General features: G+C 31.3%; 3 protein-coding genes across 3 annotated transcripts; 2 read left to right on the plus strand and 1 right to left on the minus strand.

The window, feature by feature from the left end:
• Positions 1-633: 633 nt before the first annotated feature.
• On the minus strand, positions 634-3,640 carry LOC123700779. Its single transcript, XM_045648105.1, has 4 exons — positions 3,576-3,640; positions 1,719-1,801; positions 1,257-1,392; positions 634-765 (listed from the first exon to the last, which is right to left on the minus strand). Exons 1-4 carry the CDS (start codon positions 3,598-3,600, stop codon positions 695-697), a joined length of 315 nt encoding a protein of 104 aa, XP_045504061.1. The 5' UTR covers positions 3,601-3,640; the 3' UTR covers positions 634-694.
• Positions 3,641-4,495: 855 nt separating this feature from the next.
• On the plus strand, positions 4,496-6,720 carry LOC123700988. The gene is made up of 4 exons (XM_045648388.1): positions 4,496-4,556; positions 4,853-4,920; positions 6,205-6,343; positions 6,661-6,720. Exons 1-4 carry the CDS (start codon positions 4,532-4,534, stop codon positions 6,708-6,710), a joined length of 282 nt encoding a protein of 93 aa, XP_045504344.1. The 5' UTR covers positions 4,496-4,531; the 3' UTR covers positions 6,711-6,720.
• Positions 6,721-11,553: 4,833 nt separating this feature from the next.
• Positions 11,554-24,064, plus strand: LOC123700745 (neuronal PAS domain-containing protein 4A-like). Its single transcript, XM_045648062.1, has 11 exons — positions 11,554-11,926; positions 18,627-18,808; positions 19,454-19,527; positions 19,606-19,695; positions 19,844-20,032; positions 20,151-20,335; positions 20,480-20,586; positions 21,140-21,290; positions 21,671-21,961; positions 22,850-22,989; positions 23,288-24,064. Exons 1-11 carry the CDS (start codon positions 11,916-11,918, stop codon positions 23,473-23,475), a joined length of 1,608 nt encoding a protein of 535 aa, XP_045504018.1. The 5' UTR covers positions 11,554-11,915; the 3' UTR covers positions 23,476-24,064.
• The last annotated feature ends 1,299 nt before the right edge of the window (positions 24,065-25,363 follow it).

Here is a 25,363-nt window from a genome sequence, read left to right on the forward strand (position 1 = left end):
TCTTAACTCAATGGTTTATTTTATTTTAAACTCAATTCTAAAGCTTCTGATGCAAAATTGTATTTTTTAAAGCGTAGGTAGGTAGTAAATAAACTATTCGTGTAAATTATAAAAAGCATGTGTTGCGCAATATTTTCTTCTAAATATAATTCGAACGTCATAAATCCGCACAGATTTATGTTGACTTTGAACAAATAAATAATATCCTACCATTTGTAAATATTTGCCCTATAGCTTGCCCTATAGGTTACCATTGTAAACATCGTCGTTTGTACATAATTGTAACATTGGCAGTGTATTTGCGGAGTATAAGCAAACTGTGGAAGCCAAACAGTTACTAGGAATGTCGGTGCAGAGTTGTGATTTCACACAGAGTAGTCTGTTACAGAGAGTTTTCATTCATATTACCTATACGAAAAAAATTGTATTTAAAAAACCAAATTTCGAATTCTAATTATTATTATTCAGAAACTTCTACATTGAATCCTCAATAACAGCACGCAATTTAAATTACATTTAGATAATCAACATACTTATGTTATTTAAAAAAATCCTGTGTGTAAGTATCATCTTTCTACTAGATATTTATGATATTAGAAGGGAAACAAGCAGACGCCTTGCCTGGTGGGAAGCTCAATACAAAATAAAATTTATTGCGTCATAAGTTTTTTATAATAATTTCCTTATTTATTTTTCACTTATACTGTGCTCTTTCAGCTGCAGCGGCTTCGTACTTGCACACGTCTAGTTTTACATGGCGGTATTCTGAAAAATAAAATACATTATGTAGAGCTAAAAAAATAAAATTTTACAACTCAAAGATAATGGTTGTGTTTATTACCAGCAATAATTATACTGTGGACTAGTCATGGACTAGTATACCAGGTGAGAGGTAAGACGTCAGACGCATTTTGACAGGAGCTTCTTCTCATGAAACTGAACAACTTTTGTTCTACAACTTTGCTGAATTCGTAAAAAAATTGGACTTCCCTAATCAGCCGACCGATTTCACTTACCAGTCACCCTGTATACTTCATGTTATTTAATCTTTTAAAAAATAATTTTCAATTACCATACATAATAAATAATATTAATCAATACCCAAAGTTTCCAAAAAAAATATGAAGGCCACGTACAATGTACATAGATATAACACATGTTAATATTTGGCTAGCTTATTTCCAAATTTTAAATATTTCAGTTAATTCAATCATAAGTAAATACGTGGTAAATACCCAATACCACTTAACACTTACGTTTCTTCTCATCACAATTGTACTCATACAAATCGCAATTATCATTGAACATTCGAGAAATACCCAAAGAATCTTGTCCACAAATAGCCACGAAGTCGTGCTGGCACTGATCGGCCATTTTGCAGAAATTTATTACCTGTTAATGACAAATTTTAGTACTTACTCTAAATTCATTACATATCTCAATCTGCTTACAGAAATGTCATTAGTTTAATATGGGCATTGTTAGAGATTATTTCTCAACAAAAGCATTTGTGCTGTTAAACAGTAGGTGCGCATTAAAATAGTTGTCACTGATTTGTTTCAATATAATATCTAGATTAAAATAATCTTGTTTTCTCAGGATGTTTAAACACAGTTTCATTTAAGATGAAAAATATACATATTTATATTTAAAATATGAAAATTTAGGTATGTGTGTACCATAGTACATAGTATTTTAATGTAATGAAATATAATTACTGGTTCTAATGGAAAGAAGTAGTCTTCAGCCTCAATCTCCACGTGGGTCCAGACTTCTTCGGCTAATCCTAAAATAATTAAACCTAGAAAATAAAAAAAACACATTTTATAAAACATCAGTTCTCTTAATTTTTAAAAATTTCGACATCACTGCTCCTACTACTACGCTTCGATATAAATAAATATAAACTTCTCAGTACATATTAATAAGATCTTATATTATTCTGCACGTAATTAAACTTATTTATTTCTTTAAAATTATAAAGCATGGAAACTTAACCCCTTATTGCATGAATTATTAAGGAGATGAAATAAAAATTATTTTTCTGCAAAAAAGTGTTTATTAGACCTTACATTATGAGATCAAATTGAGAAAAAAAAAGATTTATTTATATTATAGAAAATATATAACGGCGCCATATATGGACTCGTATGCAGTGTTTGTTGTATTTTTTCTGTCATATATGGCTTCGTATGCAATTAGAAAAAAGTAACTAATTAAGAAAATAAAAACATATTCCGGACTAATTTCACACACACGGTTGCTAAGCCCCAAACTAAACTTAAGCTTGTATCCTGAATGAAAAGTCAACTGATATGCTACATATACTTAACATAAATCCTATCCTACTAATATTATAAATTCGAAAGTTTGTGAGGGTGGATGTATGTGTATGTGTTTGTTTGTTACTGTTTCACGCAAATACTACTGAACCGACTTCTATGAAATTTAGCATACATAATATAGAGGGTAACTTGGACTAACACATAGGATAGGTTTTATCCCGAAAATCCCACGGGAACGGGAACTATGCGGGGTTTTCTTTGAAAACGCGGGCGAGGCCGCGGGCGAAATGTTAGTACTTTATATGGATACCTAAATAATACCCAGAATCACAGCCAACTTATACTTCGTGAAATTGCTTAAAACAATTACGTTTGTCATTATAACATAATTAAACACGTTATATTTTTCACATTACGTGAAGGAACGAAATTGGAACAATATAGGCATAACTGACGGGCGTTCTTCTTCCAAATTCGGTAATGACTAATCCCATCAGATCGTACAGAATCAAAGTGAAAATCTAGATGTCCTGCAGGAGTTTTTCGTAGCTTTTTTGCGGTAATTGGCTAGTCAAAAATACTGAGGAGACTCCAGAGATGCCGATGTTTCTAAGTTTTTGAGAGACGACCACGTCTTTTGGTAATAAGAGCTTTCCCTGACTTTCGCATTTGCTCTGAAACGGCTAATTAAAAATCATACAGTGGCATATAGCATGAGTCTGTATTTATTGATGATGATATGATATTTACATGCTTGGCAGTGAGATAAAAGTGTCCAGGATCGATACTGGAACAATCAGTAAAAGTATCCTTGAATGCATACCAAGCCACATATGACATAATATATTTTGGACGGAATGCATACGAAGCCAAATATGACAGATTTGGAAAAGTACAAAAAAACATGATTAAAGCAAAAAAAACAACCTAACCAAATGTTTTACCTTATTTTAGAAAGACTAAAGAATGAAGTAATATTTTTTTTCATGGCTTTACTCACCTTTTTGATATTGAAATCTTAATTTGAAAATCATGGTTTTTTCCGCGCACCCAAACCGTCGCACGCGCTAGACTAAATCTATAGTATATCTGATGGATAATATTTACACTGTATAAATTAATTACATTCCAATTCTCGATGAAATGCTGTTTAAGATGTAAGGTAGTTTTTTTAGATATTGTTTATAGTTAGCCTATAAAAAATTCATAAACTTCGTCGTCCATATATGGCTTTGTATGCGGTAAGGGGTTAATTAGTCACTGCTATATAAATAAGGTAAAACAACTCACTAGTCCACAGTATTCTAAATATCATTACTAACACCAATACCACTATCAGTGATCTAGGCTACAATGACTAGGTTAGTTTACGTTCGTTAACATAACTATTATAGCCAGGATATTGAATCAAAACATACACTTTATGTTGAATGTTATGTGGAGCATATACTAGTCAACACTTTATGAAATATAAATCAAGATTTATATTAAGGTCAAGACATGTTAAAAAAATACTCATGTATGTAAAATGTGCATTTTACATGAGTGTTACCATACCTACAGCATGTATTATTTTCAAAATACCTTTAGTTACATATAAATATAAAAATAATGCTGAAAAAAATAAGGTGCTGTCAATCACAACGTTTCAGAGGCAGGCTGGTTGCAGAGCTTGACCGACCATCAGTGCTTGATGCGTATCGTCAGGACCGACGGTACGCACTGACGGTCGGTCAAGCTCTGCAACCAGCCGCAGAATTTAAGTTAAAGTTGGCGATGCTCACGACAAACACGTAACATACAATTTTTCATATCCTAATCAACATATTACTTTGTGAAAGTAACAGACAGACTGAAGTAATATAGTAACTACCGCATTTGTTGCATGAAGTAGTGAGGAAAATAAAAATAACCTATTTACCTGAACCTGTGCCTATAGGTACAAACCAATCTAAAACACGTGCGCACGATTCTTTGTCTAACAATATAAATTAAATTTCAAGAAACTTATTTACAAATATTAAAAAGATACTAAATATAAGCGTAATAAGTGACTATCAAATCATGGCTAATAAAGGTAAAAAAAATGTTGTAAGTAAAATTAATCCAATTATGTTAAAACTCCGGACCAAATGTTGATAATAAGTGCATGTATTTAGTACTATATATTGTTAATTCATAAATATAATTTAACCGCAACATGAACACATCGGATATTATCATTTTACTGATCAAACTAAACGAGGATGTGGTTTAACATCATCATTCATTGTAAGTATATCCGATAGGTAGCTTGAAGATAATTTACGTTGTTAATTACCATTTATCTCCTATTAGGTTCTGTTTACCTAGTACATAGTATTTATCAATTTATTGTGTTTCTGAAACTTTAAAGGTACAAACAACCATTTGTTAAATTTAATTAAGCTTTTTCTTTCTTGTATGTAAGAAATTCATATTATAATTTTAGAAAAAAAAATGATTTGGCAACTGTTATGAACAAATCGTATATTCATAAATGTACTGTTATAAATATAAGGTAAATATTAAGGCTTCGAAACTTTCAGATTTACTATGGATATCCTTTACTCTCACCGTATTGGCACACTTCCCAGATCATTTGTCGACTCCACCAGTAAGTACAATTTGTAGAGACTAATGCAATGATTATTATAAACACATTTTTGGCTTTGACTACTTACTTACTTACTGGAGTGGCGCAGGGACCCAAAGTGAGTCTTGGCCTCCGACAATAAGAGCCTCCATTTTACTCTATCCTGCGCCAACTCTTGCCAGTTTTCGATTTGGAGGGTCTTTGGCGATTTCGTCTTTCCAGCGGTACCTAGGACGCCCAACCGGACGCGGTCCCAGGTACGTTCGTACGTACGGCTTTGACTACTAAAGCTTTAATTTTTTTTGAACATTGTGAGCTTTTGAAGTCTCCTAACTAATAAATATCATGTTTTTTTTTCTACGCGTGACCATATTTTCACTTACCACGTTGTTTAATTATTTCTTTTTATTTTAAATCACCATTTTTTGGCAGCTTAAAAATTTATCACACATACAATTAAGAAACACGAGAAGCCGCATATATCAAAACTAGCGGTCCGCCCCGGCTTCGCCCGTGGTACATATTTCGCAATAAAAAGTAGCCTATGTCCTTTCTCGGGTATCAAAATATCTCCATACCAAATTTCATGCAAATTGCTTCAGTAGTTAAGGCGTGATTGAGTAACAGACAGACAGACAGACAGAGTTACTTTCTCATTTATAATATTAGTATGGATAAACGTTGACATACGATTCAATTAAGTACGTAATAATATCTAAGTATCTATATATATTGCAAAGGTCTATAAATATTATGTATATCCAACGTTACAAGATACCATTGAAATGTGCACTTAATTATATTTATAGTCGATAATTAACATAAGTGATGTAATTGTTTGTGGCCAGGCGGATATTATACCTGTAATAATTTATTTTACACTTTATTAGAGTTAATAAGTATTATGTATTGTTGTTATTAATTGTTATCAGATAAAGGTATAAAGTCTCGTTTTGATTTGAGTAATATCTCAAATTACGTAGTATCTAATAATAGTAAACAAGATTAATAACCTTCTCTATTTATATGTATATCTAGTAATTAACAAAAGATAAACAAAGTTTTCTTATGGTAAAAATATTTTTTATAGTACTTCAAGTAGTTTTCGAGTTAAATCGTAACGAACACACAACCAAAAAATCTCTTCATTTCTTTATTCGTTTTTTTACGTTATTTTCCTTAACTTGACAACCCCATAACAAAACCAAAGCTTCCAAAATTCAATCAACATCACAACTTTAAACTGACTACAGAAATACATATAATTTCCATAACATAATTCATATAAAAAAATACAATTTCCAGAACAAAGTGGACCAATTCTGCAATCTGGCGGACACGTGTATCCACGACACGATACCTATTTGCGGAAGAATGGGCGAGGATACCAGAACGTTCCTCGATCTGTGTGATTTATTGGAATTCGCGTGTGATACTAATCAAGGTGAAGTATTGTTAACCAGACTATTTGAGTGGCTCAGTTTAATCTGGCTTTTTTTCTACCTAGTTACATTTTATACGTGCACAAAAAGTTATCATAAAATTAAATTCAGGTTATTTTTCTTTTTCATTTAGATACTTTTTTAACATTAAGTTGAATGCATAAAGATAACTGACACAATGTAAATATTTTTGTTAGGTGCTTACATTATAATAAAAATAATAATTAATAATGTAGAGTCGCAAGACAGAGTTTGTTTAAGTAGGTATGCTGAAATCAAATAGTTACTTACAACAACAATTCTTTGTTTTCATTTTCAGTTTACGCTCACGTTGACGACATGGAAGGCTGTCCACAGTTTAAACATTAAGTAAAGTAACCTCTTCAAAGTATAATTATTTTTTTATTAATTATAAAATATTGTATTAATCTTAAATAAACACATGTTTCGTATTCCGCTGTTCTCTTTTATACTATTTCAAAATTTAAGTTGATTTTTCAAAAGTCCCTGATGTTCATCACGTTCATATTTTTGACACAGAAGAATATAAAATTACATACAAATCAATTTAATCATTTTTGTGAAAAATAATAAGAAATTTGTATGCATGTAAATTCTGAAGAATACTATTTCTTCAGAATTTACATGCATACAAATTTCTTCATTCTTAATATACAACAGTATTTTTAAATCCAGTATCATTAACAGAAGCCTATAAATGCAAATCCAGTAATTCACGTCCAACATCGCACTGGACTGTAATCGACGAATGAACATACGAAACTTTTTAGTAAAAAGAATCTTTACTTAAATATGTGTTTAAGTACCATTACGGTAATATGTTGGTCTGACCCGAGATTGCAGACAGAGATAAACTTATAATAAATTAAATATGGGGGAAAGGGAGGGATGTATAGTTAAGGTTGGTCGAGTAACAGGTTAGAGCAGACGGAATAAGTATAGCGAATGCAGTAAGGTACAGTCTGGTTCAATCGCATCTTGGCCAGGCTTTACAATTGGTTAAACTGAGATTAATCACTAAAATAGTTAGCATTGAAATAAGTTTATGTATCAATTTGAAATTCCCACAAACAATGACAACAAACAATTTAAGCTGATATTTTTTTTTTGCAGTTCCATCAATGTATAAAATTATGTAAATGTATTGGCCAGATCTTCAAGAACTGGAACAATATACGAAATGTCCTCATAATATGGTTGTCATTTAAAATTTTACAACTATGTAAATAAAACTAATCTTAATGTTATTAGGTAGAATGTATCAATTTGTGTGTAAAGTTTGATTTATTATATGCTATATGGACAAAATATTAAATCATACTTCATTTTCTGTTTAATATAAATTCACATTTTTTATGCGGTGGCAAATCGATCGTTCTATTTCCATAGCTTAATTTTCCATACACTTCAAATTGAGATTAAACGTCGTTTAACTATCAAGATGCTGCTAAACATTGGTGCCATCTGCCCGGAGTATCCGTGAGAAAGGTACAATTTGAACAAGCCATAATTAGCGAGGGCATTAAATCACTGGAGAGCGCCCGCCCGCGATTTCGTTGATTAGCCTCCCGAGGTCAAGTTCGGGACAGGTGGAACCGGGGGTCAAGGACATATGGTATAATTAAGGGTTAAAATAGTTGTGCAGCCTGCCTGTTTTTTCCAGTTCAAACTTGGCCCGTGACCGTGTTTATATACGATTGCTTACTGAAACTAAGTAAAATGTAGAGCTTTAACTTTAAACTTTGTGATTTTATTTTATTTTTTCAATTTAAGGTACAATTTACGCATAGTATGTTAAGCTTTAACTAATATGCAAATCAGGTCCTCAAATAGACATCTTAATAATTTTTAAACGTGCTAATCTCAGAAAGTACTGTTTTGCATTGAAAAATTATGTTTGTGATGTAAAGTCCATTCAACGAGTAAAGCTATATAATAAATCTGCTACATCTAATATAACTAGCGCGGCAATAAAACAGCTTTTCTTTCTTATATCACCTGTTCGCCTGTAAGATAACTTTCAGAGACTACATTCATCGTGAAAGCTTTCAGCCCTGTACAAGAACCATTCAGATACAATCATCCAAACGTATTTAGTCAAAAAATTCTAAACGAGAGCACCCAACCGTTTCTCAGTACGCACAACGATAAGCATCGGCTAGCCTAATAATCTGTCGGGTCCTTTGTCTATTGTTTACATTAGGGTGGTACGTGATTTTGTAAGTCACGCCGGCACCTTTACTGGACCTCCCTGCTGGTAGTGGTTACTACTAAATACGACGCTTGTACGAGATAGAGGTTGATTAAAATTGCGATGTTAATTGATTTGGTTGAAATGATGGATTGAAATATTTTGGATGATTACGTTTGTGAGGCTTATGATAGGAGCTTATTAGATTAGAGTAGAGCAAATTTTAAGCTTAGATTTAGTTCTTTTCTATTATTTTATGTTGTATGGCTTATGAATGGTGATGAATCGATTAGAGTAGTAATTTTAAAGTTGGGTTTAGAAGAAATTTGTTTTAAAGAATTTAACTAAATAAATATAATAAATAGTTCAGAAATAATATATTCAATTACAAAAATAAAAATAAACGTACCATAATATGTTTTATTTTTATCGAATTATGTAAAATTTAAATCCATTCAATTCTAATATTCCAATCGGATAAAAGGTAAAAAAAAATGAATTGTGTAGTTAAAGTCGACTCTACATACTATCTTGACTTTACATACTAATAAGGAATATCCCTCCACATCAATACTACTTCATTAAATACTTAATTATATGAAATATTATATCTAACCAAAAAACCACATACTGTATAAGGGTGCAGATCGCACGTGGCAATGTTTAGGGACACGTGATCAGGCAGCTAATGACCCGCGACGCCCAGACGTCACCGCGACGAGCTTTGATACCACCGAAATCGGAAATGCCTTTATCCCTTTATCCTTGTAGAGGTAATGCCGACTGGTAACGGAACATTGTAGTTAATTATAGTTTCATTATATTTTGTAGAAGTTGAGCTTTGCACTTTTAGGTACTTAGCGAATTTAAGGATTAATAAATAGACACAAAGCACAAGCTTTATTTCTTTTGTGTTTCTGAAAGGTTTCTTGTCTGATTTTTTCTTGATTGGTGAAGTGTGGAAATAAATGTTAAAAATAGATCATAATATATACGTGTGTCATCATATTATTATATTGAAGATAAATAATTAATAGGCACGAAAGCTTTGTTTCTCATTTGTCACACTATGGATAAATATTGAACATAGAAGTTTTGGTACTAATGGGTTTCTGAAGAGGTTAGCATGATTGTTTACTTTTTGGTGAAATGTGGATGATAAAATATGTTAAAAAGGTATCATCATATACGAAGCGAAATAGTATTGAAGTATTTTCATAGAGCTCATTCCAGTAATTAATATCAAATCAATTAAAATTTTCTATAAATAACAAAAAATTTACTTTAATAGTGCCGTCTCTACACTTATTCGGTATACTTAGGTACATAGTAAAAAACCAAACAAAATCTTTGTTATTGTAAAAGAACTTACCACTTTTTATCGTAAATACTACGTCTAAAACATACCTATTCAAACTTTCCATTATGTCACAAGAACTTGCGTCGTCGCTCATAAAGCGATGCAATTCTAAAATCTAATCAAGAGTTATTTAAAGCATTGACCATAGAACCTAGACTTCAACTTCAAACAACACAAGGAAATTCATATATGAGAAATTATTACGCTTTTGTACAATAGTTTACAAAAGCTCAGCAAAGCTCTTATAACCTCTACACATTACGTAGGTATTTAATCCGCACTCCATTTCAATCCCTTGACAACATGATCACAATGACATGCGCTATTTATCCATCTTTCAATAAAGCCACAGTATAAATTGGAAGATGGACGGCAAAGTTGTTTAGGAAGATGAGCGTGATTACCGTGTTTATCTCGGGTAACACGGTAGCTGCCTGCAGGCGACGAGCCTTTATTTAGTGCGCTTTATTTTTCCCTTTATCAAATTCGAAGTATTAGGGACAAAGGCGCCTCGACGTTGCATTTTTTTACTCATTATGAGATAAACATGAATATCATCGAAAGGTTAAGGGAATACGTATGGCATCTGTTGAGTTTATTAAATAGATTCCTTAAAAATTAAAATATGCAAATTTATAAGTATTAAATTTATTTAAAGTTGGCTTTCTAAAGTCATTATATAAACAAATAACTTGATCGTATAATCGATCGTTTGAGGTAAATAATTAGATCAATGACGAGAAAAACGTATTCAAAGAAATAAGGCAGTTTTTTATCATCTGTAACAAATTTTGAACAAAATATAGTGACAAATTATAATAAAATAAGCAATTTAGCTTCCATATCTGCATCAGAATATAATATGTTAAGACATTATAAAAAGTATTCCTAATTACCTACGTTATGGTATAATAAAATATATTTATTTATTCATGAGTACTTATATAATATTATAAACACTAGATATATTTGCTTTCTTAGCAAACAAAGTCTTACACTATATAGAAATCGATATGCACATACATAGTGATCACATAACAACCACAAGTACACATTCACACTGCAATTAAAACACCTGCCATATAAGCAATGCCTCGGCAACAAAACGTCGTAACTCATCACTCCCAACGTCGCCTCAAAACCGTCTCATTAAAATACAATTAACTCTAACTTTAACCATGCATCACACGCTACAGCAAATCCCTCGCAAATAAAAGCACATTACGTTATCAATAACTGTCCGTACGTTCGATCATTATACCGTCTCCTTTACGCAAACCTCCAGTAATTACATTACTTACATCTCTCTCAGACTCATTAATCTAAAGCGATGCCGTCAGAAAATAACTCATTCTATTTCTTTCCCGCGGTAACGAGCGGAAAAACGCGAGAACACTAGCTGTCTTTGTCACACGCGGTTGACAAACCCCAAAATAAAATTGTTCATAATCAGAAAGTTTTCCCTAAAAAAAGATACTTGTATTTGATGACAGGGCAAAACTGTTTAAAGTTTTTTAAATTGGCTTTGTGCCGACCGGTCACAAGCACGGGCGCGTTTTTGATGAAAAAAAGAAAAATGCGCGCGGGAAAGAGAGGTTTACTACGAAGCCTTTTTATAGTCGTTGTCCTGATGCGCTCGCGCACGGAAGTATCGGAGCTTTAGTATCGGTCCTTAATCTCATTCCAATAAAAAGCTTACGCATAAATTGACGCGTTATCATTAGGGGTTCGAAATTCAAAATAGTTTTTTTTTCTAACGCTCTGTGAGGCATAGGTGTTAAATTATGTCGGACACGTGCTGTTTATGGTTATTTTTATGGTTCGAATATGACATTAATTTTGTGAGTTTTTATGAAAAGGCTCGTCCTTATTGAGCAATCATTAAGTCTTGATCGTTCGGACTGTGTGGTCGTGTTTATTTATTTTTATTTTATTTAATTTATCGTTATGAACTGACATTTATGTGAGAACTTTATCGTTAAAGGAAGCTAGTGTTGTCAAAATGTTTTTAAGGTAAGATTTTTTAATTATTTTTTCATAGTACTTTATTAGATTTTTATTTATTAGTATTTTTTATAACAATATAATACAGTAAAATTAGCACTTGCATTTATATAATACAAAGTTTGTGAATTAACTACTTTTTTAAAATATGTACCTTTCCAATGATTTTTATATTTGTTTGCATATTTTCTTTGTAATATTATTGTATTATTTTAAATAGTATTTATTGTACAATTTAAATAATAACGCTTTAACTATTAAAAATAACATCAATTCAATTCTACTGTTTTAAAGTTTCTTATAAGAATATTTTAGCTCTACTTTATGGTGCAAAAAATACCTTTCCGAAATATCGCCAAAGTTCAAACACAAAAAAGAGAGCTTTTTTAGATAAATTAATTACTAATTAATTTGGTAACATTTCATGAAATCAATCAATTTATTTCATGAAAAGTTTTCCTGTAAGTAGGTATATCAGAAACCTTTTCTGGCTGGCTTATTAAATTAGAAACTAAACAAAAGTTCTATTGATAATAACATAATTATTTCTTTCTCAATATCAGACTCATAAATAAGTCGTACATCGTAGATTAATAAATAATAGATACCTAATCTTAATAAAGAAAATAACAATGAAATTTCGCTATCCGAAACACTAAAATAATATCAATCAATATAAACCAAAAACACACACAAACTAAATAGAAATTCTGCTACATATTTATGAAGTACTAACGAACTAGTCCCATTCTATTATATTAATTCTTTAATCTGTCTATAGCCACGTAATATCTCGTTACTTCGAAACTGCATTAAGTCTTACTTACAATGTTTTCAATCAACAACGCGTAATTAATTATTCAAAAGCTATTATAATTACACAAACGTAAGATACAGTTCTCATAACTTGGCCGCGCTGTGAACATTTTATGCAAATTATTTAAATATAAATGAGTTTGCAATAGCTCTATGTAACAATGAAATTATAATGTCGTTTAGTGTGTAATCTTATAGGAACTCAGATCAAGTTTATATAAAAAATGGAAAACTGCTTTCCGAATCGGTGGTAAATGTTAAAATATGGTATGACGATTCAAAACTGCTTCTAGAAGAAGTCTAATTGAATAAATAAATGTTTGAGTTTGGGTTTGAATGCTTCTAACATACCTATTAACTAAATTGTGGACATAATTTCCAATCACATCCTTTTTAAAGTTAATAGCATAGCTTAAACTGAACTTATATTAAAGCCTAACTTTGTCACTTCTGAAAAAATATTCATACAACATATTATTAGTTACTCGAGTTAAGAAATAAGAAGTTATCAATGGTTTAGAAATTATAATTTAATAAACACAAAAAACCTTATAAAACATATCGTGACAATAACAAATGTTTACAGTTTTGTTAAATTATATTCTCTTCAAATTCGCCGGGAATACACAATTTCAACGCATTAAAAAGAATCCGCCTTCCAAAAAGAAGTTTTCCATAACTAAAAAGTGTTTAATATAATAACATATGTTTAAAGCAAACTTGTGACGTCACAGCGCTAGCAATTCAGCTGATAATAGAAATAAGTGACAAATTAGCACACATGTACCGATCTCGTGTGACTTGGCGTGTTATGTAATTGAGCCTTGTACGAAAATATATAAGTACACATTGTGACGATACAAATATATCTAATTAGTATATTATGACATGAAAATAACAAATAGTCGGAGGAAAACGTAAAAAAATAGTGAAGTGAACATTGAATAGAGCTTTTATAATTTTATATTTAAAAAATGAAACACTCTTCTTGTTCCTAGTGCATTTTTTTAAATATATTTGAAATATTGCATATTAATTAATATATAATGTATGTAATGTAATATACAATGAAAAGGTCACAGTGAAGCTGTTAGGATTAATAGAAAAGCTTTTCCGCTCCCTATTATTTAATACTAGCTGCGCTTCGCGGTTTCACCCGCGAGGCTCCGCTCGTTTTGGTCTTAGCGTAATTATGTATAGTCTTCCTCGATAAATGGGCTATTTACATAGACTGAAAGAATTTTTCAAATCGTACCAGTAGTTCCTGAGATTAGTGCATAAACAAACAAACTCTTCAGCTTTATAATATTAGTATAGATTTTCACTATACCGTTATCTTTAAAATCTCAGATGTCAGATAAATAAAATAACTACAATATCCTCCCTAATTTCCTCTTGTAAACATAAAAACAAGCGCAATTTAAAGTGCATACTTTACCGTAGAGTTCGTTGTAAAGTTTTCTAACAAGCAACTCCAAATCACAATTACAGAAACGAAGCGTAGATCCGATATCTATATCTCGGTACATTTTGTCTGTCCGTCGATCGAGATAAAATACTCCAGTCGTCATTATGTCAAACTGCGCGTACCTTTGACAGAATTATCATGTTATCAAGTAATCATGTCTATTGTAACTGCTAAGGAATGATTATTCCTTGCATGTGTACAGAAATGTTATTACGAAATATTCAGAGGGCTATGATTGGCTCTATGGAGAGTCTTATCGCATTTTATATCAATGATGAGCTTTGCATTGTTAAGGTTATTTTCGGATAGTTTTAAGGTTATTTTAACTTTATATTAACTTACTTAGTAGATCTACTTTTCTTGAAGCTGTGAAAAAGAACAAGCTAAAGAGGCTTTCACATTATATCCACATCAAGAAAGTTATAAGCCTGAAAGAGGCTGAATATCACTTACATTCACATTTATCCTTTCGTCAGATTAAAATTATTGTATTTTTCGTAATTAAATAAACAATTGTTTGCAGAGAAACAGTATATTCTGTGTAAATAAGAAAACCTTTATTGATTTAACACACAAGTAATTAAAAATTATAATTAAAAATTCATCGTTCTTACAAAAAGCTCCTACACTATTATTCCAAATAAAAATTAAAATAGATCTATATAACGACCCAATGTTATTGAAAATTTTAATAAACTTTAACTTTTACCTTTATACAAATATATATAATAATTATTATAATTAAATAATTCTAATATTCTATAGCATAACCTAAGTATGAACTTGAAACATTGCCAACTGAAATCCACAGGAGTAGTAATTTTCATTCATAACACATAGTTAATAACCAAAGTAACCAATATTACCACAATATAAATAATCTATAATGGTTTAGAGAATCCCAGATTGAAGTTTAAAATAAATAAAAGTGTAAAAGTCACGGTGGTTAGCAAAGAGGCAAGGGAGGGACGCAGCCGCGATTGCCGTGCGTAAAAAGCATACTTACCTACCTAATACCTATATGTAATATCTTATTATTTCTTATTATGGAATATCAGTAGGTACAAATTACTTTAAATAATACGGGTTTTATGATTATTTATTTGAATTAATGAATAACATATTGATTAGAACAGTAAGTTTAAATTAATAGCCATTGCCCCAAAGAAGGAGTAAAGCTCTGTAGAATCTATTTCCGAAACTGTTCCGGAGCGCTAAAATCTAGTGAAATAAATACAATTTTGAATTAGAGTTTGAGGGTATCTAAAATTTATACGTCTTAATTATAAATTAGACTATAGTGCTATACATATATTAATAACGAATATATTAAAAAGCATCTCCAATAAAAGCTCGAAATATGCCTTAAACCCAAGTAAAACACCAAGAAATTTAATACCCCGTCTCTTATAAAACCTCAAATTTTTAAATCCAAGTACACCGCGGAATTTAATGCCCTTCCTTAAAATTCCTTAAATGTTTTTACATAGCATTACAACACGTGCTCCCACAAAAACAGATGGTCAAACTGAATCGGAAGAATTTACACGGTGTAACGCGGACACCGTGAAACGCTGGAGGCTCTAACAACTATGTAAGGAATTCACTTTTTGCCCTTAAACTCGATGATATACGGAGAAATGTGTATTAAGTTTACGTAATTTATGTAAAGTTAACTTGGTGTACGGTTAATAGAAATACTATAAAAAATAAATAATGGATTTTTATTGAATTATGTCTCTACATTTTTAATTTTCACATGAAATATGAAAAATGAACGTCATAGACGTTGACAAAAACCCTTAATACAAAGTTGAAGTAAGGTTAAACCACAGATTAGATAATAGTTATCAAGTTAAACTTAGATTTAAAGAAAAATAAAACCGCTCATTGTCACATTAACTTTTATTACTCCAAACGAAAAAAAATATGTCAAACACCACACACATTAGCCCCAATAACAATAAAAAGCAAACAATCGTTTCATCAAATTAACAAAACGATCACCAATCATCGTTCACTTCCCACAATCAAACCTTAAAAAGGTTACGTTCAAACGATCGTAAAAAGACAAAAGTTTAAGATAAAAGGGCTCGTAGTGTATATGCCGACGAGTCAAATAGTTTCCTTTTAATGCCTGAGGGTTTGGGAAACCGTTTTTTCTATCTTATCTATTGTATTCTAATTTGTCGGTAGTGTTTAGGGTAAGATAATAAATTTGTTAAAATTTGATAATATATTATAAAGGTGAAGAGTTTGTTTGAACGCGCTAATCTCAGGAACTACTGGTTTGATTTGAAAAATTCTTTGGGTGATAGATAGTCCATTAATCGAAGAAGCCTTTAGGCCTTAGCCTTATTGGCTATACCAATAGGAGCTCATCACGCTAATTCCAATAGGAGCGGAGCCACGCGGGTGAAACCGCGGAGCGCAGCTAGTTGTTTTGTATGAGTTGATTCATAGGCGCAGTCTAATTGAAATATAATCAACAGTATCTTTGAATGGTGTTAATTTAACACTAATATATACTAATTTATTTATTGGTCAATAAGGAAATCTGTCAATGATATTCTCAAGTGAAGTAATAAAGAACGCACGTTACAATTTTATTAAACGTATATGGTATGATTTGGTAATTTTTCATTAAAAATATGAACAAACTCTCTCTTTAATAAAGATTGTATTTATTATCTACAAGATTTCTTTATATTATTCAGACATATACAACTACATTTTGTATGTAAAATCATAAACTATTTAATTTTTCCCCTGTATAGTAAACAACAACTATAAACTAAGTAGATATAAGTAATACTAGCTTCCGCCCACGACTCCGTCCGCGCGGAAAAATTAAGAAAAATTACGATTTTTTTTTCTACGTATTTTTCCGGGATAAAAAGTATCCTATTTTATGCCCAGGATAATAAGGTATAATTATACCAAGTTTCATCGAAATCGAACCGTTAGTTTTCACGTGATGCCTGAACATACAGACAGACAGACAAAATTTTTTTTAATCACATATTTGGGCTTGGTATCGATCCAGGAACACCCCCTGCTATTTATTTTTTCAATATTTTCAATGTACAGAATTGACCCTTCTACAGATTTATTATATGTATAGATAGATAATAGAATTATTCAATAACTTTGCAATTCCCAGCACAATAATTACTTTCATCTCACAGCCGATATTAATATTAATTATATCAATACAGGCAGCATTTACAATGAAATAAACAACGATAACACGCATTATAATTTGTATTCATTATCATGATATAGGAAAAGAAATTGAATGCATTAGAATGAGCCCCAGGTTGGATTTGCATTACAATATCGATATTATAATTATAGAAGAGCGTAAAGCTATAAATTTACACATGATTTCCGTCGAAAGCGATATTATTATCATTCTAATGTTTGCAAGAATTGTGATATCTTTATACGAGCCGACACTCGACACCTGTCCGTCGGTATATCCGTACATTGTATACAAATCCGGCTGGATCTTTTCTAATAATTATTCTAGGGATAAATTTACATTCTACCCGTTTCCTAGTGGGTTTAGATAGAGATTATTTAATAGTTTTGTAATTTTAAGCAAAACCTATTCTGAAGGAAGTCAAAGAAATGAATTAGCATACAATATTTTATGACTCTAATAGAAAATACTTAAAAGAAAGTAAAAACAACTCCCGTATTTTACATTACCTAAAATGCATACAAATGTAAAGACTATGTATTTATTCAATTGTATCGTATTAATTTTTAAGATTTCCTAGTTTATAATTGCTTTATTGAATCGAAAACCAAAATATTATGGAATCCTTTTTCAAACTAATCTCACGAATATCTGAAGTATAACAGCACTATAACAGCATAATCAATGTTAACAAATCCATACTATATAATATTATAAATGCAAAAGTAACTCTGTCTGTCTCTCTGTTACTCAATCAGGCCTTAACTACTGAACCAATTTGCATGAAATTTTGTATAGAGATATTTTGATACCCGAGAAAGGATATAGGATAGGTTTTATCCCGGAAATCCCACGAGAACGGGAACTATGCGGGTGATGATGACTGCGCGGGCGAGGCTGCGGGTGGAAAGCTAGTTTCTTATATATTTAGAAAATAAGAAATAACATAAATAATATCAGGATAAATGTTTTTTATTAGGAAAGAATCACGCTTTCTTACATAATAATATATAATAAAACTACATTTGGTCACAGTTAGAAAGACTTCTTAGCATATTACGCATCATCTGATAAGCAGACGCTGCTGATTTTCAGTGGTCCATATTTCAGGTGGCAGTTGAAGAACAATCCTTTATGTTACAATAACAATAACTATAAAAAAAATAAAAAATTGTAACAAATTAATTGTAAATATGATAACAAGAACAATTTTAATCTAGATTCGAGCCTACAAAATCAACAAAGGGCGCAAGCAAAATGCGCCGAGATCTGATCAACGCGGAAATCTCAAACCTTCGGGATTTACTACCACTACCACCATCCACTCGGCAGAGACTGTCTCAGCTACAGCTTATGGCTCTAGTATGTGTGTATGTGAGGAAAATGAACTATTTCCAACAAGGTGAGTTCATTGATTAAAAATACTTTTAAAAAAATTACACATAAAGTGTTTTCAAAAATGTCCTCTTCAATTTTTATGATTAAAGCTATAATTTTTTAAATTTCATAGTTTATTTCAAATATAATTTAGTATCAATATCAATTTCGCTGAAACAGTAAAATTTCGGTTTATTATTTATTTTATATATAAAGAGGGAATAAAATACACTATAGTCTATATCTAATCTATCTGAAATCATTGTAAGAAAACCACAATAAAAAACCCAGTCAATAAAACACTGCTCATCAAAATATAATACGTATATATTTTTATGTATTGCACGCGCATACGAAACTGTATAAATTCATGCCGATATAAAAACGATAAGCAAATTCAATCTTCAAAAGTCCTTTACAGGTCAAATCCTTTCCTTTCATCATGTAAAATTTCCCAAAGCATGCTTCCCATGTCCCACATGTTTGTCGAAACTCATCACGTACAGCTTATCCAAAATCTCATCCCATGTTTTGAAAACGTCTCCAAAACTTTTTGTTTCACCTTCAGTCACGAAAAGGCATATTAAGACGTTTAAAATGCATTTAGTTCGCTATCTTATCTCTAGTTGCTATTACTTCACCCATAATTCCGTCTTTCTTTCTGTTTTAGTGTTTAAGAGTCACGACTTCAGCTATCAGTATCAGGAACAACCTACTCCCACACCTAATATCGGATTTTCGAAGGTATATTTTTCAAGTTTATGAGCGTTCACCGTGAAAACATTAAAATCAGTATGTACTGACACTTACAATGTCTTTCAGGCTATGAACGGTTTTATGATGATGATGACACAGAATGGCAAACTGCTCTACATATCGGAAAATGCGGCGGAATACTTGGGACACTCAATGGTTTGTTTTTGTTTTTTTAATTATATAATTTTATAGTTAGATCGGTTAGATTATGTAATCCTGAATAGACATTTCCATAAGTAAGTAAGTTTGCATTTATAGCGAATAATATTGTTTATATTAATGCATTGCTTTATTTTTCTTTTAGGAAGATTTATTAATACACGGAGACAGCGTGTACGATATAATAGACAGACAAGACCACCAAATGGTTCAATTGGAACTGAATAGAGGGAGCAACGGAGAGACTGAAAATATACCAAAGAATAGGCATTTCTTTTGTAGAATGAACGTGTCTAGGAACGCCAGGCGACAAATGAGATTTGGTGACCAAAAAGTAAGTTATAATTACAAACAAAATGCTGTTGAAGTAGAACTTTAAGATACTTATGATACCAATCGTTTTTCAAAGTATACACCATATGCCTACTTATATGATATTTTCTATATTTTAGGTAGTTTTAGTCCGAGGACACTACGTGTCATATCTCCCGCTATGCAGCCGCAACGAGCCCGTGTTCCTGGCGTCGTGCACGCCGCTAGCCATGCCCGAGACGCGCGAGTGCGTGGTGCACGGCGCTACCAACGTCTTCACCACCGTGCATGCCATGGACATGAAGATATTGCACATTGACACCAAGTAAGTGTTCCTCCCATGCCGCTGGCCATACTTGACACTTATTTGTACATTAGTACGTGAAACATCCCTCTCAATTCTTTTTTTTTAATTTCTTACAAAAAAAGCATAATTTATCTGGTTGTTAATGAGTTTATTTTGTTTCAGTGGTGAATGGTATTTAGGATGGAAGAAATCAGAATTAGTTGATGTCTCGTGGTACCAAATACTACATTGGGATAGTTTACGGGAAGCTCAGGCCAAACATAAATTAAGTAAGATAATTTACTGATTATTATCTAATATTTTTTTAATCCTTCATTAAAATATTTACTGTATCGTAAGTCAACCTTGTGTTGGAAAGTTATTGCAAGACACACAATCAATTACACACGTTACACCAACCTTTATTGAAATTTGAGATCTGAATAGAATATTAAATTATGGGATAAGCAGAGGAAGGCTTATGGGTCACTATCGCTTAACCATTGTTATAGCATTCTGTTTTATATTCTATTGAATAATGTTAATATTCAATAATATTACGCAAAATTCCTGCATCACTTGCTTCACATGTGGTAAAAAATTATTAATTAAATGTTCAATTTCAATTGTCTAATATTAAACATATTCTATCAATAGATCTATTGGTTAATTTGCCTAATATTTGGAAGAATATTTATTTTGACATTGAACATTTTGTCAAGTAAATACAAATTCATGTAGAATTGTAGATATCATCTATTTAGCTTATCTATTACCTAAATTAACAAATAATATATAAAAAGTGACCTTGACGATGACATCTAATTCAACAATTTATTTCAGTAACACAATCCGAGCAAGACAAATGCTGCATCCTTTTAGTAAAGCTACAGCAGAGATCCGGCCTGTTTCTATGGATACACATGGTTTTGCAGGTCAAAGAGGCCACGGACACACCTAGGCAATTTATCGTAGCTACTAATCAAGTATTAAGGTGTGTATATTGTTTGATAGATTCAATTAATTACGCTTATACACAATTGGGCAATAATTTAAATACGCATATATCATACGTCATTTTTTTCGTAGTACCTATTTGTGCGTAGCATGAATGTGCTACGAATTCACTTATTTCAATCATATTGATTAGTAACTAATGTTTTGGGACATTTATATTTTACACCGCTTAACTGTGTATGTTATAACTACAAAAAAATCTGTAAGAAAAATATCTCAGTCCACATTTGAGACCATATATGCCATATTGCCGTAGCTCTGCGTAACGCACACTAATGATGATTAGTCGTTCTTTTCATTCGTAAATATGTTGATTGTTTAATAAATAATTGTATCCATATTTTCTCTTCAAAACAGTGAAGAAGAAGCATCTATCATGGTGGCAAATTCATGGCTCTACCAATACTACGGTTATCAAAATCAACCTTGCGGTATATTAGACCCCCGCTGCCAAAAGTTCTTCCGACGAGAACCGAACTACCAAGAACCTTACCAAGAATACTATGTAGAGAACAATGACATAGAGTATTCTGGATATGTCTCATATGTACAGAAACCGGAGGAATATGTTTGTGAAAGAATGTATACGGAACGAGGGCCCGTTGATTATTCTACGCATTCCCCGCAATCTACTATTAGTGAAGAAAGGTGAGTAATTCTAATACGTAAAACACTTTTGTATTCATTTATTAGTCCCAAAATGCTATATTTTCATTTTTATTTTATGTATCTTAAGTTCAGTTCCAAAATTACTGTTTTGAATTTATATCCTCTTGCTATCAACTCAACTGCGTAGATTTTTCCTACAATAATAATAGTGTCATTAAACACGTGCTGTAAGTCTTATATAATAGCAACGTCATAAGGTTAACAAATAAAAGACACAGGAACTCATAATTAGAGTACAAATTGTAATAAACGTAAGCAAGGTCGCGCGCCACAATTTGTACACGTCATGTCAAACCTTATAGGAATACAAATAAGAAAATCATCACCCGTCCGTCCGTCGCGTCAACGTAATTTGACACCTTTCATTACCATATTTATTGTGAACCCATACAAAACATTTACGCATTGAAACTCTAAATTCTTTAATGAACCTTACTGCCTTACAATAAAGTTGATAATACGGTGAAATTTTGAACAATTCACGCAACATTACTCGGTTTGTTTATCCATATAAGGAGCCAAATCAGATAGAGCTTATGTGTGGTTTAATTTTTATGAAATGTGCGGTCCAGTTATATTTGACGAGCGTATTTTCATGAATAATATTAAGTTATAATTTGGTTATCAATTATCGTCGTTTCACATACTAATGCAATGAAAGAATTAGAATGGTTTAGGATGTTGTTTCTTATTTGATAAATAATGCTTTTAGGATACATACCTAATGCGAAATTTGTACAAATTAAATGAACAGATCATTTGTTGGGTTCACATTCACTTCATATAAAAATCTCAAATTATTTTTTCTCTTATTACACATTGTTATTATAAATTAAAATTTAATTATAACTATTTTTAACTCCATAGATCGCCGAATCACTACGACATGTCATCTGAAGCTATAAACAATATGTACCCATACGCGTACCCCGGGAAGAGAGAGTATTACGAACAGTACCCAACTGTGAACTACACACAAGAACCTTGCACCAGTACTTGTATGGATGGTAATATTTGTTTATTTTTATTTATTTCATGGAAAGTACATACGATGGTATATTATTTTTGATTGAGTTAATGTACTTACCTTGACGAGACGTTGAAATATTTCAATATAATTTTAACTCGATGCAGTCTCATGATTTATTAGCTATTCTTTTGTTGTTTCTTAAAATGAGACTATCCCAGCTTTTCTAAAAAAATGCCAGTTCACAATAATAAAACTTTGCATGTTTTAAGCACTTATTTGTCTAGGATATCTACTATCTTTAATCGTATCCTAATAAGCTTAAATGATTATTTCAGGCACAGAGTACCCTTCACCAAAACGCATGCGATTATCAACCAACGGTGGGTCCATAGAGGGTACAGATTGCATGGACAGATGGAACCCCAGTCCCCCGTGGTCGGATAACCTCAAAATGACGGACTACACCCAAAGATTTACCTACAACATGCTTCCGATGCCAACTGAGAGAGCTATGGTCACTTAATATATCGTTTTTGATAATCTATAATTTATAAATTAATTTAAAATCATTTTATTGCCTCATGTGGAAATGTACAATACAATAGTAATCGCATCTGAAAAGGTTTATGTAAAAATATACATTTCATTTTTGTTACTGGTATGTTAGCTTGCAGTATAAAGTTTTGTGAATAAATTTTCTGTTTAAATATGAATATATGTATACTAAAAATGGTTGTATTTCATGTTTTTATTTCATCTACATCAAACAACGCGTGCAATAAATGTTGTTCATTTAATTTTATAACTTTTTCTAAGTATTAAGAATATCTATATTTCATATCGTTTTGACGATATGTATTTTTAGTAGTTGAAGCTCAATAATAATTTGAGAATTTGTCAGTATTTTTATTAAATATTTAAGTATTATTATATGAATTTAATTTATTTAAACGGTTCCGTCCAAATAAAAGTTCATTCCAAAGGAATAGTAAGTAATGTACCGTCCTAAGTAGTTTTAAGTGAAGAATGGTTGTACATATTTTATTACTATGTGTAAATATTGCATTTAAATATTTTTATTAAGTGATATTGAAATAAATAGATTTTTAATATTTATGTCGTATCAATTATAATACATTCCATCGTTGTCCTTTAACTAAACTGTTGTACATATGGAAAAACTTAATATCCTTTGAGCCAATTTAATAACCATTGCTATTACTACCAGATGTAAGTAAAAAGAGTAGCGAGGAACTGGAGACACAGACTAAAACATACTTTCATATTCATACCAGTCACAAATAAATGTTTCATACGTATTTCTACCAGTGAACCCGATAACGCATTGCATAAACACCTAACATAAATACCTAGCTCTAGCAAATTTTCAACTATTGCATACCTACTGACAGAAAAATTAGATAAAGTTATATTTCGTCATATTTTCGTTAAATTTTAAGAACGTCAAATGTATGTTGAATAACATAAAACGACAATGAAAGTTTTTACATAAAAAGTAGGTACTTACAGCTCAATCTCCAATAAAATAGATACAATTCGTTAATAACTCACATTTTCTATCTAGAATTTTGGTATAATAGGTATATGTAGATATGAGAACTACAGTTTTCTTCGTTATGATTTAACGATTATTCTTCGATGGTACCTACACACGATCGCCCACTGGTTTCAGCTCTTAAAAATTCACCAATGCAAATAATATTCATAATTTAGTGATTTTCTATACACTTGAAGTAAATAAACTTTGTAAATTTGCTTACACCTATTTTAAATTAAAAACTCAATTACCTTAAACCGCATTAAAACAGATTAAACATAAATACATACAAATAATTTCCGCTTAGCTTTTCCCACATACATTTTCATTATTTACAAAACCCCGTTGCGAAATTGGTATTATCCAAGCATTACGGCATGTAATTGCATAAGTAACACGAATTAGTTTAAATACTGTCATTCAAATTAGCAGGCCAATATCGAACGCCATAATAGATGTACAGGACCATTCTAAGAATACCCCCAAGGTTGATTTAATATAAGCGAATACGGGTATATGAGTAGTTCATTTTATATTGGTGGCGCTACGGCGTCAAATGTACAAAAGCTCAGCCCGCTATCGTGTAGAATAAGTGAGAAGAGGAGAGCGGTTTGACGTCAATGCTTTAAAATGCAACAGGTATATTATATTGTCCTCTAAGTGATACATGGAAGAAAAATTTATATTTTACTGCAGTATTAACTTATATACACTTAATAAATTCGTGTTGTGTAATTTTACTTTTATATGTAGGACTTCGTTTTTGTTTTATCAATATTTTTTCTTTGGCACAAATCCGTCGAGGATTAACTTACCCTTTTCCTTATTAACTACTTAGATTATGATTTTTATA

Source organism: Colias croceus, chromosome 20 (genome assembly GCF_905220415.1).
Source record: "Colias croceus chromosome 20, ilColCroc2.1".
Taxonomy (NCBI): domain Eukaryota; kingdom Metazoa; phylum Arthropoda; class Insecta; order Lepidoptera; family Pieridae; genus Colias; species Colias croceus.